The sequence below is a fragment of the Biomphalaria glabrata genome, chromosome 6, assembly GCF_947242115.1.
Source record: "Biomphalaria glabrata chromosome 6, xgBioGlab47.1, whole genome shotgun sequence".
Classification (NCBI taxonomy): Eukaryota; Metazoa; Mollusca; class Gastropoda; family Planorbidae; genus Biomphalaria; species Biomphalaria glabrata.
Window position 1 is genome coordinate 20,579,111 of NC_074716.1, and position 21,256 is coordinate 20,600,366.

The 21,256-nt window shown below is 33.2% G+C and overlaps 2 protein-coding genes and 1 long non-coding RNA gene across 6 annotated transcripts in view; 2 read left to right on the forward strand and 1 right to left on the reverse strand.

Annotated features, from left to right (window-relative positions):
* The window catches only part of LOC129926819 (uncharacterized), a 28,418-nt gene extending 8,932 nt beyond the window's left edge, over positions 1 to 19,486 (forward strand). Inside the window, exon 3 of the long non-coding RNA XR_008778572.1 lies at positions 18,719 to 19,486. This is a non-coding gene — a long non-coding RNA (uncharacterized LOC129926819). The remainder of the gene's footprint in view (positions 1 to 18,718) is intronic.
* Positions 939 to 21,231, reverse strand: LOC106059916 (centrosomal protein of 85 kDa-like). 3 transcript variants are annotated; one of them, XM_056033103.1, is made up of 7 exons: positions 21,118 to 21,231; positions 16,846 to 16,902; positions 15,826 to 15,885; positions 13,676 to 15,078; positions 13,055 to 13,225; positions 9,495 to 9,714; positions 939 to 3,844 (listed from the first exon to the last, which is right to left on the reverse strand). In XM_056033103.1, exons 2-7 carry the CDS (start codon positions 16,886 to 16,888, stop codon positions 3,645 to 3,647), a joined length of 2,097 nt encoding a protein of 698 aa, XP_055889078.1. In that variant the 5' UTR covers positions 16,889 to 16,902; positions 21,118 to 21,231; the 3' UTR covers positions 939 to 3,644. The 3 variants fall into 3 exon arrangements, with proteins under 3 accessions (XP_055889078.1, XP_055889077.1, XP_055889076.1); XM_056033102.1 differs by lacking the exon at positions 21,118 to 21,231 and adding an exon at positions 20,935 to 21,064; XM_056033101.1 differs by lacking the exon at positions 21,118 to 21,231 and adding an exon at positions 19,481 to 19,620.
* Positions 21,113 to 21,256, forward strand: part of LOC106059917 (insulin-degrading enzyme-like) — a 39,424-nt gene continuing 39,280 nt past the window's right edge. The window contains exon 1 of one of the 2 annotated variants that reach the window (XM_013217619.2): positions 21,113 to 21,214. The gene's annotated coding sequence lies outside the window, so the exon portion shown is untranslated. The remainder of the gene's footprint in view (positions 21,215 to 21,256) is intronic. The other variant, XM_056033098.1, reaches the window with a different exon arrangement.

Below are 21,256 nucleotides of genomic sequence, written 5' to 3' on the forward strand. Positions count from 1 at the left end.
GGAAAGATGTACCGGTATATGATCATATGGAAAGATGTATTAGTATGAGAGAGATCGAACAAAAAATGTAGCTGCGATCGGGAGCCACGCTTCTTTGTTATACCGTTAAGATTGAAATAGTTGAAGTCTCACGGGAGTTGTCCTCTCTTGCTTTCTAATTAATTGAACTAATTCAACTGATTTGTTCATGACATCTGGAGAGAGAAGGGAATCTATCGTTATCAAAACGTGGACTCAATTTACATTTATTAATTCAAAGTTAGTAGGAAAGATTATATAATCTAAGTGAACGTGAAAGATCATATGATCTGTTAATTCAAAATGAATGTGGAAGATCATATAATCTATTGCTTCAAAGTGAATGTGGAAGATCATATGATCTATGACTTCACAGTAAGAGTGAAAGATCAAATGTAATAAATTTAAAATCACACAAACTAAAATAGAAAAATAAGATACACTACAATCCACCCCAAGTGGCTGCAGTTCATGTGATACAAATTAGGAATGGTTCAAACCATGTGAATCTCACTTGACACTGCCAACGAGAGATTTGAATCCCACCAGGAATCCTTATCTGTTATCTTGCATAACAATTGAATCCTTCCTGGAATATTGCAACACATTTAAATCTTACCATTAATCTTTCTATGTTGTCTTGCACACAAATTAAATCCTTCTTGGAATCTTTCTATGTTATCTAAAAAAAAAATGAATCCCAACTGGAATGTTGCTATGTTATCTAGCAAGGAATATTGTACATTAGTGTCTTGAATCTTCTTCGGAAAACTTCAATACATCTCTGTAACTTAAAAAAAAAATATATCCAAATACTTTTTTTTAAAACTGCACCAATGACTATTCAAATAGTAGTGTAACATAACATCTGTAAATTTTGTTTAGAAATATTTCTTCAAAATAACAAACAAATAAAAACATGGAACAAACTCAACATTTTATTAGAATTTTAAAACAAAGCAATGAGAACATATTTTGGTTGTATAAAATGAAGAAATAATGAATTGGCTACATCATGTTCATGGAAATTAGTTCAAGTTTAAGTAGTCAAAGAAACACAAACATGTTTTCATTGGAAACTTCATAAGGCAGTTGGCTTCTGAGTGGTCATTTATTTCAGCCCTGCTTATCAAAGGCCAGCACATAAACCTACTCTCCTTTCTTTGACCTTTCTATTGTAAACTGGGTGAACCATTTAGTTCTTACATTCTAAATCAGAATTCTCACATTTAGCTATATGGAAAGTTGCCACCACAGTAAGGAGAGGAGAGTAAGGATTTTCTTTTTAGACTTAATTAATCAGCCATTTCAGCTTTTCATAGCAAATACAAATAAATATTAGCACAAATGCTAAAAGTACTTTTTTTTTCACAAAAACAGTATCTGGTAATAATCAATAAAAATAAAATTCAGCCAGTGTTTTTAGAGTAGGCTACATCTTTATGTTTTTGATGTAAGGACATCCAACTACATAAATAGTTATCAATGTTGGTACTGTGACTTGAGTACTTTTAGCACTAGAGTCTATTATCACAGAAACTGCAATACTTTAGTGTTCAACATAATAGATATAATAAACAATACTGAAATGAATGTAACTATGAGTTATACTCTGGTTACAAAGCGGCACAATACATGTGAGTAAAAATGGGGAAAAAGAAAAATGTTTCAATGAACTATAATGGTGGCAGTACTTTGGTTGCACCATGAAGTTGTCCCTAGATCAATAAAACACACTGAGGCTACTAGCCTGCAACTCTGAAGGTTATTTGGACACAAAACAATATTTTTAACACAAAGGACTTTCTCAACAAAAGGAATCAAAATGTCTGAATCTTGTTTTTTGTTTAAATAACAATAAATATACTTGTTCAATTGTTTTGAACATTTAAATGCTATTTACACTATGTAATGCTTCTGTTGTGGTAAAGAATGTACATGTCATTGGATGGTGCATTTGAACATTTGGTTTCATATCATTTTAATAATTAAACTAAGGCTTACAGTAACAACAACAGATTCTAATGTGATAACATTTTTGCTTTTGTCCTGGGCTAAACATAGTCTCCAATAAGTTACAGTTGTTAATCTTACAAATGTTTTTATAGAGAAAGAGAATTATGCCCTGACAAATAGGATCAATCTTAATTTTATTTAATTTATTTTTTCTTTATGTTTTTTAAAGTAATTTGGACAAGTTGATTATATTTTAACAACAGAATATTATAAGCATGCAATTTTAAGTAGATGTAATGACTTGTTTGAAATGATAGTTTTCTTGTACGTTATAAAAAGCATTTGGGTCAAAGTAAGCATTAAAGTAGTTCAGGAGGAAAACAAATGATTACATAGATAAATGCTAAGTGCTGAAAAAAACAACAAAATGTGTTCATTTTGTTCTGGTGAATATTGTCATTAAATTAAAACCCAAATGAGAAGTTTGAATATGTTATTGTTATTTATAGAACAAAATGAAAGTCAACAGAAAAAAAAACAAGACAAGACAAGTGTTCATAAAATAAAACAAACTTTTGGTATTTGTCATTGAATGTAAATCATAATCTTTTTGGCAATAGTCAATAGTCATGTTAAAGTAAAAACATGGAAAGATTAAATAAAGTCATGTATAAAATTGATTTTGGCTTTCAAAAAAAATAAATCTAATAAACAGGAAAACATTGTGAAAGTTAGAGAAATATTATGAAATTATCAGATCTAGTGCTTTGCTTAATTGTAATACATTTAACACATTATGGACTTAGAAATAGTAATTTCTAAGATAATTTTTGACATTATAAAAATATTTTTTTGCAATAAATATATTTTTATATAAAAAAAATATGCCATGTTTTAAAATTTTGTTTTCTATGATTAGAAAAGAATTAAAAAAAAAATGACAATGGTATATTTTTTGTATCAGCTTAAGCCATTGCATTAAGCCCTAAGATTTGGAAAAAGTGATAATTTCAACTGGCTATGAATACCCATCTGTGACCTACATATATTGCTAATGCAAAATTGGGGTCATTAAAAAGTTGTAGATAATAATAAATTATTGGTTTTGATCAAGCCATTTTAAAAAACATTTCATGTCCAAACAATTCTATAAATATATATATATATATATATATACAAAGTATCTACACATACAAACATACTTGTTTCAACATTTTATCTAATAATGTAATATACAGACTTGTGATATTATATGTACACATCATCCAAACAAAATGAGATATAAAGATTATAAATAATAAAACAGAGTGGAATAAATATGGAAATAAAGTGACAACAAATAACTGAGTGTGGAGAAGTGACTTGTGTGAAGTGGGGAATAGATTTACTCATGACATTATGGCTAGGATAACATAATAATGGAGGATGACAATATGTTTGATTATGCATAATAAACCTATGTAGTAATTGTCATCAACAGCAGTTTAAACATGAGAATCTGATGATGCTAATTACTCGCACTTCCTTCACATATAGTAACAAATTGATTACAGCAGCCAATAACATAGATTTGACAATTAGTTTGCTAATGAGATGCATAGTCAACTGTTTGAGGCACCATTTAACTTGCATAGCCAAGTGTAACAAGAGTAGGTAGTAGATAAAGGTGATCACTGAGTGGCACAAGTCATGTTGTCACCCATGTCTTCGGCATACTTGTTGCATATGTGTGTCCTTATTGTGGTCATTTCTTTTCTCATCTCTTTAATGGTTGAGAGCCACTGGCTAAGAGGAAGAGATTTACTACCTGCTCTTGTGTCAGTCCCTCTCACACCTGCCCCACTGGAGGACTGGTCTTGTTTGACAGAATCTGAAGATTTAAAGTAAATGTAGTCTAACAAAAAATATAGACTATCTGTGTATATGAAATGGTCTTATCTAAAATATGATTAATCTTCACTCAGCATGATCAAGTCACATGATAGGGCTCGTCAAGTGGGTGGCCAATCAAGGCTGTCACACAAGAAGACTCTTTGCTTCAGGATGCCACATAGCTAAGCTAATTTTTGAGTCTAGAAATGTATTCCTATCCCCCACTGTTGGTGGTATAAGCACTCTATACTTCCTTCATTGATTACAAAACATCTGAATACAGGTTGGTGTTCACAATGAGGTGTTCAGTAACTTCCCCATCACAATATGTAACCATTATACAAGTAGTAATGCTTATTTATTTGACTTTTTCTTTATTATCACCTTCAACTATTCCTTAGTCTATTGGAGTGTTGGGGCCCCACGCAAGATCTGTCAACCATCTTTCTCCATTCCTCTCTGTCTCTTTATTATACCCTCTACCTATTTGTGAATTATCTCCCCTATTGGCTGTCATGTTTATTTGATCTCATTCAAACACATTAAATGTACCACTTTTAAAAGCAAGAGTTGCTAATTGCTTGTTTTACACAGCTTGTTTTTTTCTAAATCTACACTTTGTGACTGAATGTGATTTACCTATACTTACACTTTGTGACTCAATGTGATTTACCTATACTTACACTTTGTGACTGAATGTGATTTACCTATACTTACACTTTGTGACTCAATGTGATTTACCTATACTTACACTTTGTGACTCAATGTGATTTACCTATACTTACACTTTGTGACTGAATGTGATTTACCTATACTTACATTTTGTGACTCAATGTGATTTACCTATACTTACACTTTGTGACTCAATGTGATTTACCTATACTTACACTTTGTGACTCAATGTGATTTACCTAGCAATGGAACTAAGATGCTACAGAAAGATCCTAGGTGTCACTTATACAAGACTGCATCACAAATGAAGAGATTAGAAACAGGATTAATACAGCAGTTGGACCCCACAATGACATGCTAATCACTGTCAAAAAATGTAAACTCCAACTCTATGACCACATCACAAGGTCCTCAGGGCTTGTAAAGATATTCCTTCAGGGGACAGTACCAGGAAGAAGAGGAAGATAGAGGAAAACAACATCAAAGTATGGACAGGTCTGTCATTGAATGAAATTCTAATCAAGGCAAAGGACAGAGAGGAATGGAGAAATATGGTTGACAGGTCTTGAGTGGTGCCCCAACAGTTCAAAAGACTAAGGGATAGGTGAAGGTGATTTACCTATGCTTACACCTTGTGACTGAATGTGGTTATTACTAGTAATACACCTTCTAAGAGAACATGATCTCAAGCACCACTTGTCCTGATAAGAAGCAGCTCGTTATCCTATCACTACCCTTTCCTTTTGACTATCATCCTTTTCATTTCCCTTAATGCCTATAATGCAAATGTATGCAGGGATCCTTTGTAATGTGACAGGTATATTACATTTTGATATTATATGATGGATTCTCATGATTACTCTTTAGAACTCTCTTGTGTTAAATGAGGTGTTGCCAGACACTGCTTAGAAAGTGGATTGAGAATCTGTGAAGACAATATCTGGTGGCACTTGTGTTCTGTCATAGAGCTTGTTTTCAATGGTCTGCAAAGCTAAGGTGATAGCTTCAATTTCAGCCAGAAATTTTGTGCAATAATCTCCACAAGGTGCACTTATCTCAAGATGCTTATTTTTGTAAAAAATCTGGAGGACACAAAGACCAGCATTTATGGTGACTTTGAAGGATGATGCATAGGTGTACATATGGATAGCTGTTTTTAAAATTGTTTCTAGCGTATCTACTTTGAACTCCAGTGGATTTGATTCCTTTGTTTATTAAATGTTTTAATGATGGGTTGTTTGAGGTCAAGTCCGGGACTATGTTTGAAATTTTTTCTCTCTATTGTTTGGTTGATGTGTGGTGAATCATGGTCGAGGGGCTAAGTACACTTGAACTTGGCTTGGCTACCTATGAAGGGGGCTTGAGGTTCGACACCTGACTTGGGTAGAGCTGTGCTTACTGAGCGCCTAAAAGCAGCATGGAAAACCTTCTCCAAGATATCCCTCCCCTCCACTGGTCCACAAATGAGATTGGACCATAGCCCTCTGAGCATACTAAAAGCATGAAAGTAGCGCTATATAAAAGCTTTTTTTTAATGGTGTTTTGGGTCTAGTTCATCAGAAATTTGGATCAAAGTTCTTTTCTTCTTTTGTTCATTTTTCCACTTTCTCTATGTCAGTAACCCTAACCCAAACAGCAAAAAGAAACTACATCCTAAAAATAGACTCTCAGCCAATAAATAAAGAAGAAAATCCAACATATCTTGGTGTAAAACTAGACCAAAGACTGTCTCTAAAACACTTTATGGCAGATTTAAAAGAAAAGGCATCACAAAGATTAAACATAATAAAACACCTAGCAGGAACATCCTGGGGAGCTGAAAAGAAAACCTTAAGACAGTTATACACTGGATATGTCAGATCTGTAATGGATAACTGTCTCTCCATACAAGTAGCTGCCAACAAAACCTATCAATCATCATTGAGAGATACAGAAGGTTGGAGGACGATCATCCAAATAAATTACTAACACAGAGAAATAGGAAAAACAACCAAAAAAAGCAAAGGACTCTGATCCAACTTACTGACGAACTAGCCCTAAAACACCACCTACCCAATAACAGAGAAAAAATTACCAGGTTTTCAAACATTACACCCGGACTAAACTACAAACAACCAACCATCAAAACACATTTACTAAATAACACCTTAACAAAAGAATCAAATCCACTGGAGCTCAAAGTAGGCACGCTTGAAACAATCGAAAGCTATCAAAAAACAGCTATCCATATTTATACAGACGGATCGGATTTTAAAGCTACCATCAATGCTGGTCTTGGTGCCTTCCTGGTCTTCCCTAAAAATAAACACTTTGAGATAAGCGCACCCTGTGGTGATTACTGCTCAAACTTCCAAGCCAAAATTGAGGCAATTACCATAGCACTCCAGACAGTGGAAAACAAATTATATGAAGGAGTGCAACCACCATCAGATATTGTTGTCTTTACAGACTCCCAATCTACTCTGCAAGCACTTAACAGCAGCACCTCAAACAGCCCAAGAGAGTTGACAACACTCATTGTGATAATCCACCAGATGATATCAAAATTAAATATCAATATTACACTACAGTGGATCCCTGGACACATTGGCATCATGGGAAATGAAAAGGCAGATAAGCTATCAAAGGCAGGTTCATCTATGGAACAACCAGATAGACCTGTTAACTACCTCACCCTAAGGTCAATGTTAGTCAACAATCACAAAGAGGAGTGGCTCAACCAATGGGCATCAGGAAACACAGGCAGAGCCATGTACAGAGAAATGACTACGCCTAACAAACTGGACAGTATTAACTTCCTCCCCCGCAAAGAACAATCTACAATCTTCCAACTAAGAACAGGACACACACCACTATTAAATTACCACCTGAACAAAATAAACTCCACACAACTACCCCTTTGCAGACATTGCGCCCACCCCTTTGAAACCGTAAACCATATCCTCTTTGAATGCCCCTCCCTAATCCACCTTAGGCAGACTCTACTTCCACTACAGCCCAACATAACCAACACCCTGTACGGCAGTGCTGAACAGCTGAAGAAAACAGCACACTTTTTTTCCTTGCCACAGTCTGCAAAAGAGCTCACAGCTCAGCAGCAATAAAGCTGGCTAGAAGAAGAAGAAGAAGAAGAAGAAGAATGTCAGTAGTTTCTAAGGATGGTCATCCTCCAACCTTCTGAAGCTCTCTAGTGCTGCTCTGCTCTTAAAGGGAAACTCCGATGGTTTTGACAATTTTTGATATAATATGTGTTTTGATTTATAGATAATGAATATATTCTTCTTTTTTTTTTTATTTGCAAGAATAACTTAGTAATTGATGTTTTTGTGACATATTTTTTCTGCGCATCCAAAACAGTCAAGACTTTCACCGAATTTCTGTGCGACGTCACAAGGGTGAACTCAAATCCTATAATTGAATTCTTTGTCCTGGAAATCCAATGTATTGTTGGCACCTGGTATTAGCTTCATTTTTTTTTCAAATCCCATTTCCACAGCAATAAAGTTGCTGAAACAGCTTCTCTCAAAATGGTTTGAGCTTAAATAGGAATTAGCTAATGCCTTTGTAAAAGATTTGCTCTTCAGACAAATAAATTGTTCCCATTTTCCCTTTAAAACTTCATCTCTTGGAAACAAATGAAATTAGACACTAATTTCTGTGTTAGCATACTTGCTGATTTTATCTTTGCGATTGGAACTACTGCAACAAGCTGAAGAACAGTATTTCATTTTCTTCAAGTAGAAATAGAGGTTTAGATCTAGAATATTATTTATAAACAAATACCGATTATAAATCAACGTGGAGACTACATCTAGCTGTGAAGCGTAACAATAAATGTGATCCGATAGGTCTAGATCTAGAGAGTTTATCGGTTATATAGGTCTAGATCTAAATTTAGCCAGCACCCTTGTGACATCACGTTTTCAAATACTAAAAACATCTCGCAGAACCTCGATTTTTTTGGGATGTGAAGAATTTTCTGTCTAATTTATTAAATATAAAATTTTCTGAGCATTTAAATAAAAAATGATTTAATGTTTACCATTACAACTTTTTACGCAGAATTTTAATAAGTCAATAAATAAAATTTAAAAAACTATCGGAGTTTCCCTTTAAGTGGTTCAATATTGGAGTCTATTTCACAGGCTGCTGTAGGAGTTTTTCTCATACCTCTACTGATTAGACATAAGGCTTGATTGATTTCATTTTGGATTTATAGGTTTTGGTATTTGAATAGAAAGAGTTATCCATGACATATCCAGTCTTAAAAGAGTTTTCACTGCCCCAGGATGTTCTTTCCTTTTCTTTTAGATTGGCCATAAAATATGTTAAAGACAGTCTTTGATCTAGTGGGATTTTCTTCCTTATTTATTGGCTGTGAATTTATTTTAGAATGTAGTTTCTTTTTGCCACTTTGATGCTGTGGCTAAAGATTGAACAAACCAACTATTCTTTGTTTATGTCCATTTTACTTAATTTCAAATATGTAGAGATGGTTGCAAGGCTCTGTTTAATTTGGATCTAATTAGCACTGGATATTTCTCTGTGGTCCAAATTAAGAGGTCATCTGCGTAAAGTGCATTATTATCTTATCTTATATAATACAGACGTTACTTCAAAAAAAGAAGATTACATCCTATGCATAATGCATCTAGTCATGTATGTTAACCAATGACTTAAATTCTATTAAGTCACTGGTTTTTCTGGCTGGTTCTGGTAAACCATTCCATGATCTAATAGCACTAGGGAAGAAGGAGTATTTGTACAAATTTGTCCTAGCATATGGAACGCAGCAGTATCAGCAGTTTATGAGGGAATTTATTCACATTTACTTAATCTTGTTGTTTCCTCCTCCATAGTTATCTCTCCCCTTTCATCTTTTCATTTATTACATCATTCTATATGAGATAATTAAACAATAAAACAGCTAATGAAAATCAATGATCTAATACAACTTGCTATGGTAGCATGTTTACCTTCAAGTCCCAGAAGTAGTGAGATATCAGGGTCTTGCCCTCGTAACCTTTGTGTACATATTTGAACCAGTGCTCTTAGCTCAGAGAAGCAGTAACTTAATTGTATCATTATGTTCTGCTGCAGCTCCTTGTTGGCGGTTGAATTGTGGGATTCTAAGGAGCGTAGTTCTTCTTTAAACATCAAACTTTGCTGTAAGAAGTCTTGATTCTGTGAGCCCAGCTGAAGACCAATAAACACACAATCATGTAGATAGAAACATTTGGAATCCTAACAAATCACAGAGAAAACAAACCAAAAAAAAAAAAACAACAACGGCTACAACAAAAACAGAGAGTTTATTTTTTTGACACTGCATAATATTTGAGCATTAAGCAGATCTGTCATCTTTATAGAAAAAAAAAATCCACACTTCATATATTTATCTTTTTAAAGTAATCAAGAGAAGAAGTTAAAAAAAAAAACAACTTAAACCAGAGTAGTGCCTATAGTGGTACGATGCACTGTTTACAGTATTTGCCTAATGCGGTAGGATGCGTTAGAACACTTGTTTTTTAAACTCTCATATAAGAGAAGGTCATCATGTCTAATTTGAATGAGAACAAGAGCATGGCCATTTTATTAACTTTGAAATTCTTTGAAATGAATGTGCTGATACCTTAGTGTATAAGACCTACTGGGGAAATCAAGTATTTTTAAGTTTGTTTAAGTTTTAAAGATATTAGGGTTAGAGTGTATTTTTTCTAACTAGACATATTTTTCTACTTTTTAAATTTTATTGAATACTTTCAAAGACACATTTTTTCCACTTTTGTAAATGTATTTATTGATTTTTTTTTTAATAATAATATTTTATTTTAGATTTTAAAAAAAGTATTTGTTAACAGGGTTCATAGCCAATTTCATGAACGATTTTCCAGGTATTTTCCAGGTTTTCAAGGTAGAGTTTAAGATTTTCAAGGTATGCATCGCACCATAGCAAGCAATATATATGTATAAATATTTACATACATATGACATAAATATGTAAAAAGAACAATATATATATATATATATATAAATATTAAATTAAAAAACCCTCATTAAAATGTATGCTGATAAGTTGAAATCATACCTCCAAAAAAAAAATAATTCATCTCTAGTGTTTCCTAAGCATTTAAATGCAACTTTTTAACTTTTTAATACATTTAAAAGGGGGCACAGTGGTCGAATGGTTAAGCGCTTGGCTTCCCAACCTGAGGTCCTGGGTTCGAATCCCGGTGAAGACTGGGATTTTGAATTTCTGGATTTTTAGGGTGCCCCTGAGTCAACTCAACTCTAATGGGTACCTGACTTTAGTTGGGGAAAGTAAAGGCGGTTGGGCTTTGTGCTGGCCATATAACACCCTGCTCATTAACCGTTGGCCAAAGACACAGATGAACTTAACATCATCTGCCCCATAGATCGAAAGGTCTGAAAAGGGAAACTTTACTTTAGGGGGCGCGGTGGTCAAATGGTTAAGCGATTGGCTTCCGAACCTGAGGTCCTGGGTTCGAATCCCGGTGAAGACTGGGATTTTGAATTTCTGGATTTTTAGGGCGCCCCTGAGTCAACCCAACTCTAATGGGTACCTGACTTATAGTTGGGGGAAGTAAAGGCGGTTGGTCGTTGTGCTGGCCACATAACACCCTGCTCATGAACCATTGGCCAAAGAAACAGATGACCTTAACATCATCTGCCCCATAGATCGCAAGGTCTGAAAAGGGAAACTTTACTAATACATTTAAAAACACACACAAGCTTGCATTACAGAAGAATAACTTTTTTAAAATATGGAGATGTAATTCAGCTAAAACTGTCACAATCTGAAGTTGGAAATTTTCTTAAATTGACATAGATTTGTACAAATAATATTTCATTCTTACTATAGCAGTTGACTTGCTTTCCATCAGTTTTAACCAAAATAACTCTACTGGCTTTTCTACAGCTGTGTGCGAAATATTTTCGTTAAATCTACAGTAGATCTAAATTTAAGTCACTAAATTCGCGGACTTTTCACGGCTGTGAGAGAATTATCTTCACTCTATTCTATTGGATTAGCGTAAATTAAGTCTCGATCTAAGTCTATGGCACTAAATTCGCGGACTTTTTCGAATTATCTTCACTGAATCAACATAAATCTAGTGCCTAAAATTCGCGGACTTTTCACAGCTGTGTGCGAATTATTTTCACTGAATCTACCGTAAATCTAGAGTCTAGATCTAAGTCACTAACTTCGCGGACTTTTCACGGCTGTGTGCGAATTATTTTCATTGAATCAACCGTAAATCTAGAGTCTAGATCTAAGTCACTAACTTCGCGGACTTTTCACGGCTGTCACTGCTTCTACAGTCTAGATCTAATTAAGTCACTACATTGGCGGACTTTTCACGGCTGTGTGCGAATTATCTTCACTGAATCTATCGTAGATCCAGACTCTATAGATTCTAACTCAATGTCACTAAACTTCGCGGACTTTTAACGGCTGTGAGGGAATTATCTTCACTAGATTCTAGTGATTTAGCGTAAATCTACAATATTTTTAGAGCAATCTAGACATTAGATGTACCTGCATCTAGATCCTTAAATTAACTAAAATTCACGGAGTTTTCACGTTAAGCGCGAATTATCTTCACTAGATCTAACTTAAATATAAATTTAGATACTATTTCTAGCTAGATGAGAAGGATGGATCGTGAGAAGACTCAAAAGTAAAGTACCGGTAGCAATTATACTTAAACACTGAATCATAATCTCCAAATACAAAATCTAATAAAATACTCAGAAAGACACAAAGATAAGATGATATACGGACTTTCCACGCGAAGTCACTCTTACTGTTACAACAAGAAGATTTTCGGCGAGGGAGGGCCCGGAGGGGTGTAGCCTTCACATTAGGCTGCTAATTGCTCTAGTTATAGACAATATTCACTACAGACTAGATCTAGCGCGTCTTCAGTCGTAACAGTGAAAGGAAAACAATGCTAAGTGAAATGTTTGCTTGAGCCAAGGTCGTTTTCAATCACGAGGTCGCGCTTCACAAGTGGGTGAAAGGCGGTGCATGTAGACGCGTCGTCACTGGTCAGCTCAATGTAACCGGGGAAAATACGAAAATAAACACCAGGTATCGGGAGGGAAAGAACTCAAGGTCCAGTTTTAAAATTCAAGTTTTTTTCCCCGTTTTTTACGAAATTCAAGGTTTTTTCAAGGCCTTGAATTTAATATGAAATTCAAGGTGTTTTCCAGGTTTTCAAGGTGGCTACGAACCCTGTGTTAAAATTCAGAGTTCTCTGTCTTTTTAGTCAATATAGGGTATTTTTCAAACCAGAAATAGAAACAAGGGGGTAAAAAAAATAATTGTACTTTTTGTCATAATTGAACTAATTTTTTTTTATTATTTTTATACATTTTGCCTTATAATCAACATAAGTATTTATGAAAAATTTTCTAGTTAAATGATTATAAATGAAACCATACATTTAATTAAAGAATACAAAATAAAGAAAACCATTTCAACAATGTGTGAGAAATATATACATGTTACCTCTTTTATTGTCTTTTTCATTTTTTCAATTTGTTCTTCTTTACTGGCCACTTCAGTCTTTAAAGTCATGACCATTTCTTCTTCCTGTGTAAGTTTCTCATGACAAGTTCTGATTTCAGCTACATGCTTCACTTCAACATTTTTCAACTTGCTCAGAGTTGTCTCTAACAACTGAAATACATTCATAACTCACAAGTTATATTATTTATATTAGACTTTGTATTCTACTCTACACACTGCCTATGGCTAAGTAATGAACAGACAGTATTGTAAATAGAATTCAATTCCTAAAAAAATGTATACATTATAAAATAATAATGTGAATCATACAATAATAAAATATTTCTCATTTTAGAAACAAAAAAAAATCCATTATGTTTCTAAAAAGAACAGCTATTCAATAAATGGCACATGATGAGGTTTTGATATTTAGAACTTTTGACATCTTTAATTCTTGTGATGATGCAGGAAGTCAAAATGTCTGGTTATTATACTGATCACACAAGACAAAATTACATGATGTACAGGTCACAACGTTTAGTAGATACAATTAATAAACTAAGATAGCAAGTTGAAACAACATAGAAAATATATATATCATTTGTATTACAATAAAATTACCTTTTTGGCTTTGTCCAAGTCTGATGCAAGTTTTTCTTTGTCAGTAAGAGCTTGCCTCAATTCTTGCTCAGCTTTGGTATAGCCTAAGGCTTCAAGATGTTGGTGAGCTGTTTCAATTTCTGCTTGTAAGTCTTTGTTTTTTTCTTCCAGTTCATGAATTCTAAAATCTCGTGCAGTAATAACTTTCCTCATATGACTATTTTTCTTTTCTAGGTCTTCAGTTCTTGATTTCCAATTCTTGACTTCTTCTTTGAAACTAACAAGTTCTTCAGCTTGTTGTTTGCTTTCTTCAAGTGTAGGGAGTTCTTCAAAATATCTCTGAATGCTATCAAGTTTTTTCTTCATCTCAAGGTGACTGTTGCAGCAGTCGTTAAACTTTTCCTTCCAATGCTTAGCTTCTTCAGTTTTCTTTGACAACTGGTCCATTATTTCTGAAATGCTTTCTTCTTTTTTTGACATGCTAGATTTTAACTGCTTTAATTCATACTCAGTACCCCCCAACTTAACTTCCAGGTCATCAATTTCAGAATGCTTTTTTGTTCTTTCTTCACTGAGTTGTTCTTTTAATGAGGTATTTTTGTGCTGAAGTTCTTGTAATTTTTGCTTTAAAATATCAGTAGTATCATCTTTAGAAAGGAGTGATTGCCTGAGTTTACTTTCAGATAAATTACAATCTTCTTCAAGTTGGAAAATTCTGTTCTTTAATTTTTCAATAATCATATTTTTCTCTCTAATAATACTGTCTGCAGCTCGTCTTACAGGATCCCACCTTTCATCCATACTAACTTTGTTCAGTCCTGACTCTAAATGACTTATCTGTGGCTGAGCACTGGGACTTTGATATAATGCATCAGCTTCTAAATGTTGATGTATCAGTTCCTCCTGGTGCTGCTGCTGCCAAGCTCTCAGATCCCCCTGGGATGATTTGTTAGTAGAACTCATGGGACCACCTTCATTCCAGTGTTCTGAAATGAAATGTTCTCCTGAATACTCTGAGTTGTCTTGAGAATAACCTTGACTGTCTTTATAGTGATCAAGATCCTGCTTATCATGTTGTTTTTGATTCAAAGTAGGTGATGGAATTTCCCTTTGACTAGAAAATCCACCAATGTAAAAAGACCTTTTAGCCATTTGATTTGTTCTAATGTATTTTGATTCATTTGCATATACTGGATACACATATTTACTAGGGAGTGTGCTGTTCCGTTTTACAAAGCCATGTTGTTGTGAATCCAAAGATGCTCTAGGAAACATCTTAATGTTGCCACTGCCTTTTTTGTGCTCTGAAACTCCTGGGGAAACTCTGCCATAGGATAATGAATTTTCAGCTAAGTAATACTGTTGACTGCCTGGAGGATGGATGATTGGGGATGGTACCAGCATTTCCACATCAGCATCCCAACCTGGAAAAGAGACATCAAATATAGATTTGAAACTACATCATTTAAACATACGTTTTCATAGCCATAAATTCATCTGATGGATTGATGGATAAAATCTTAAATTTTAGTACTAGACCACTAAATAAAATTTAAAAAGTTCTTATGAGACCAAATGAAGTCATGGTGCAGTCGATATAAACTTAAAAAATAAATAAATAAATAATGTAGACAACATAAAGACACTCCTCTGCTTTCCAAAAATGTCAAGTATTTATTATGAATGGGAGAAATCAGAGCTGTAAAAATACTTTGAATACAGAATCCTATCCTCCAACAAAATTGTTTTTTCACATGTGATTTACCATTCTGCTAAAATACCTTAAATAATACACTTGAAAAAAAACAACAAAAACATCATTGGTCTTAAGATATTTGAAGTCTATTAATAACTGTCACTCAGGACTAAAGATAGACTTCTACTTATAAGCCAACTATTTTGTATTACAACTAAACTAAAAGATTAAATTGTTTATGCCCACTTTACAGTCCTTATAAATTATATAACAATTTAGTTAAACAGACCACATGTAACAACTTATTTTATATTTATCATCTTTTTTTAAAGTACTTTTATAAATACCTCAATGAAAGAAAGCAAAGCAATAACTACAACTTGATTTTTGAACATATGTGTCTTGGTTAATTTGCAGCACAACTTACAGTGTGTTCATTGTTAACAAATATGTCATTAATTATGGGAGCACTCACCTGCCAACTGTACTTCTGGATTACCAACAGCAGCTGCTGCACTACTAAGTTTTTGGTAGTCTTAAACAAAAATAATAAAAGAATATAATACTTGAATATCTGAAAAGGCTAAATATTGACAAATGTATGAAAACATAAGATAGTTTCACATTTCTAGTCGGGCAGAAGTTACTTAATTTCAATCAATCAATGTTACACACTACATCCACATGCTTAAACAACTTTTCATCAAAACTAAAACACATTTTTTTTTCTTACAAAGAAGAAAGTTATGTGGCCAAAGGTAAAGTTTAATAGTTTGGAATTGCAATTCTGATTTTCAGGTGTTACAAGAATAAGGCCATTAAGAGACCATCCTTTTTCTTGTTTCCAATAAATATCCCCCCCCCTTTTTTTTTTAGCAAGAAAGCTTTTAAGACTTAATTTTAGAAAATATTACGTAGACACCTAATATTTTAAAAAAGACTTCTGAAAGCTCTGCTGTAATAAAAATACAAGAATTTGATATTCTCAAATGACTTCAGTCATGCCCACGTTTTGGTATATAATTGAATGTTTAAAAAAAAATTTGAATGAGTGTTAAAATCAAATGAGCTAGAAAAAATAAAGAAAAGAAAGGCCCATTTATTACAGCAGAGGTTTCTCAGGACTTAAATGTTAAAATAATCAGAGCTTTGATATAATGGAAATATACTTAAGATTGCAAAATATATTAACAAATGCAAAATATGAGACAAATTTAGATGACAATCAACTGAAACTTAAGTTGTATTCTTGATGGTATTTGCACATTGCATATTATTCTTATGAGTCTGTATATGAAGAACACAACAGGTCTTTATTCTTATGTCTTTTGTCACTTAACTACTGTATTGTAAGTTGCTTGTATGACAGCCTACAGTATACCTAGTACTAACTTTTGTCTCTGTGTCATCATTCAAATTTGAGTAAACATATAAAATATAAATACATTTTTACACCAATAGTTAATAACCGTATCTTACAATACCAAGCACTTACCAGGTACATTTGTTAATTCTTTATTATTTAATTTATTGGACATTGCACAATTTGTTCCTGTAAAAAAAAAAAAAAAAAAAGATGATTTTAAAAAAGGTGCATGAATGTTTAACAAAGTAATTAAGTTATGTCTTTGAACTAAAGGCAGTACAGTGGAGGAATATGGACTGCCCTTATAGAATAGAATGATCTCTCCCATTAGCTGACAACTCATAGATAATGTGATATTCCATTCCACAGCAAATAAAAATCCCTCTTTATATATAAATACATCTATGGTATGCATTGCAGGCAACAGTTTATCAGGCTTCAGTTCCCTAAAAGATTATTTAGTGATTGATTTAATCTTTTTATCTTCTTTTAATATAAATATCTATAGAATTAAAATGTTTAAATATATGCTGTAGATCTAAATTATAAATCTGCAATGTCCCTTTTGTATACAAATATGAACTAGTATACACACTTGTATACAAAAATGTAAATGATTTTGTATAAATATCTTCATAATTTTGTTTTGTTTTACATAATTCGGATGTTCCTTCAGAGTTGAAGATAGTTTACTTCCTAGTCCAAACCTCCCGCAGGACGATGGGGGATGGGAGCGGGCAGGGTTTGAACCCTCGACTGTTGATAAATCTGAACGACAGTCCAGTGCGCAAACCTCACGACCAGGCAGCCATTAGGCATTAAATTTTGTACATATATGTATGCCTAGAGAATAAGAATAAATATTTAAAGCAAAGCATTTTTGTTTGTTTGCCTTTGTTAGTTGCATAGCTGACAATGACAAGAAATCCAACCCATTAAGTCATTGTGTGTCTGAGAGGCAATGACAGGTGTGTCAAGAAATCCAACCCCATTAAGTCATTGTGTGTCTGGGAGGCAATGACAGGTGTGTCAAGAAATCCAACCCATTAAGTCAGTGTGTGGCTGAGAGGTAATGACAGGTGTGTCAAGAAATCCAACCCCATTAAGTCATTGTGTGTCTGGGAGGCAATGACAGGTGTGTCAAGAAATCCAACCCATTAAGTCATTGTGTGTCTGAGAGGCAATGACAGGTGTGTCAAGAAATCCAACCCATTAAGTCAGTGTGTGGCTGAGAGGTAATGACAGGTGTGTCAAAAAATCCAACCCCATTAAGTCATTGTGTGTCTGGGAGGCAATGACAGGTGTATCAAGAAATCCAACCCATTAAGTCAGTGTGTGGCTGAGAGGTAATGACACGTGTGTCAAGAAATCCAACCCATTAAGTCAGTGTGTGGCTGAGAGGTAATGACACGTGTGTCAAGAAATCCAACCCATTAAGTCACTGTGTGGCTGAGAGGCATTAAATCCTCTGAAAACTGTGAGAGGGTCAATGCCTGAAAATGCTTGAGTCAAATGCCAAGGAGAATAACTCTAAGAATAAAAAAAAGAAAAACATGAAAACAAAACATGTTTGCTGAGGACATAAATGCAGCACAAAATTCACCCCCTCCTCATTTCACAATGTGGCCAAAGAATTGACCCACTATGACTGGGCATTCCAGAAGCACTAAAAGAAAAGAAAACCCAACCAAGGTAACAATTGCCTTGGTAACAAGAATGATGTAGACTACAGGGGAGAAGGTGGGACCACCAAATAAATATTTATTGATCAAGTACAGGTAAAACTGGTCTGACCAATGACCTTGGATTGGTGTGATGTCAGATACCAGCAGAGAATGGAGAGGCCGGACGTCAGAAGAGCAACAAATTAAGTGTTTTAAACTTGTATAGTAAGAAAATTACTTTAAAGGTTGAAGGAAGGAATTCAAGGATTTTATAATTTATTATATATATATATATCATCCTCTATATCTAAATCTTAATTTTTTTCTTCACATTTTAGATGTTCCTTCAGAACTGAAGACTATTACATCTTAGCCCAAACCACACACATGGCTGGAGATGGTGACAGGAAGGGTTAGAAGCTGGGAACATCAAGATGACCTTCCAGTGCCCTTACCACCTGACCAGGGAGCTATCTATATATATGCTTGTACATTTTTATCAATACATGCACACTTTTACTTCGCAAAATTGCAATAGCTGAATTTGACTGACCCTATCGCTAGTTGGCCTGAACATTAATTTAAATAAGCAAGGCAAAATTAAGCAACATAGCAACAAAATTAAATAGATAGGGAGTTCCAAAATAGTTTTATTTTTTCCTATGTTTGGCATTAAGGAACACAAAAAATGCATCTGTACAAACTAGCACATAAATGCAAGTAATCCAGACTTAAAAAATAATTTTCTACATAGACTCTACTTTATATTCAATAGATCAATACTGTAATATTGTATGTATTTTTATAGTCTAGACCTATCATCTATTCTATATATATATTATTTTATTTACATATAAATTATATTTATTCTAGATTTTAAAATACTTAATAGTAATAGACTATTAAAATTATTATGTCTACAATCTACACCAATTACAGTGTTTTCATTACTAAAATTTAAATCTTATACTTAGTAGTATAGACATAGTGATAGTCTTTTATAGATATATAGCAGAGAAGCTCTTAATTCAAATTCAGAGTTGGCACAGTCAGAGTGTCAATCAAATAAAAGACAAGGCATGATGTAGGACAATCCTCACCTCAGCAGCCTCACTCAAAAATACAAATCTAGAATAGTAGGAATACAAGAATCCATGATCATTGTCATTGATATGATGGTGACCAGTCCATTTTAATTTTTTAAAATTGTTTCTCTACTATTTCTGTATTTCAGACATTCAGATTCAGTTGTATTCAAGTATTCACTGTTTATCTCTAGAGATCTATATCATTGTACCGGTACTATCTATAGAATATAGATCTAGATTCATGTCTCGTCAATCTAGATTCACTAAGATTCTGAAGATTATTTAGAGATGTGATCTTCTATTTAGATAGAATCTACTACCGGTACTTTCTAAGTCTAAGTACTACTCTTGACACTCTTGTGTTTTGTTTACTATTGGTATTGAATTATTGATTTGAAATTATTTGAATTGAACTTTGAAGTTAATTAATAGTTATTTCTAGCATCTACAATCATACATCTAGATAGTGACTAGTCAATACTGTCTATAGTCAATATCTAGAATAATGTAGATCTATATATATTCTAAATCTATTATATATTTATTATATTATTATATATTAGTATTATTAGAAACTATCTATTATTTATTATAGTTCTAGAATCTATCAATATGACTCTGACTAGAGTAGATATCTAATCTAAAATAATCTAGAAGAGATGATACAATCATCATCATTATATGATAGATTCTAGATCTACTCTAGCTTCTAATTCTAGTACTAGGTCTAGGACCCAGGCCTAGACTAGAAAGTCACTAGTTTCTTAAGTTTCTATATCTAGATCTATCTAGTAGTAGTAGTACTAGTATCATCTAAATCTAAGATCTAGTTACTTAAGTTACCAATAAGTTAATCAATAACTTTTGAATAACCAATCTAAACTAGATAATTACTAGAATTTATTACTAACTAGATCTAGAATTCTAGATTGATCTCTAGAGAATAATCTTAAATCTAGAATCAAGATCTATAGTTATAGTCTATAATACTCTATAACTATAGTACAGTGACTAGAGTACATAGAGTCACAGTATACTAATACATTAATATTATTCTTTTTTTTTCTTCTACTCTACTCTACTAACACTGCAGTTTTGAATTATTTATTAATTTATTTTATTAGAATCTTCAATCTATTATCTAGCGACTAGCCTATCTGCCTATCATTAGTATCATTATCTGAATTATCATCCTCAGACAGGCTCAGATCCTGGTAGCTCTACTCTAGAATAGAATATAGATCTAGATCTATTCTATATAGTAACTTGTCTAGATCTACTATAATCTATATAGATTTAGATCTAGACCCATATAATATATATACTATTATACAACTATACTATAGTTAACTATAGTACTATACTATAGTGTCTATGGTGATATAGATCTACTTCATATAGTCTAGATTCTATAATATATATAGAATAGATCTAGACTCTAGACGATTGTCTACTCTTACTCTTACATTAGTCTAGCTAAATTCTAGATCTAGATCTAGATTTTAGAAGACTAGATCTAGATTCTAGAAGATAGTAGATATTCTATCTTCTACAAAAAATCTCGGTTAAATTAACTATGAAGGTTAGTGCATCGGAACTCTCTTCAGAAGATAAAGGTACAAAAGTATGCTATTTGGCCAACTACTAACCTATATATTATTTTGTTGTGACTTCATTACATTTTACGATTGTAGATGTGGCTAAGCAACCAATTGATTGTAGATTTTGTAATAGCATTATCTAGATGTACGTATTTATTTTAAATAAACAAAATATGCAGATACTATT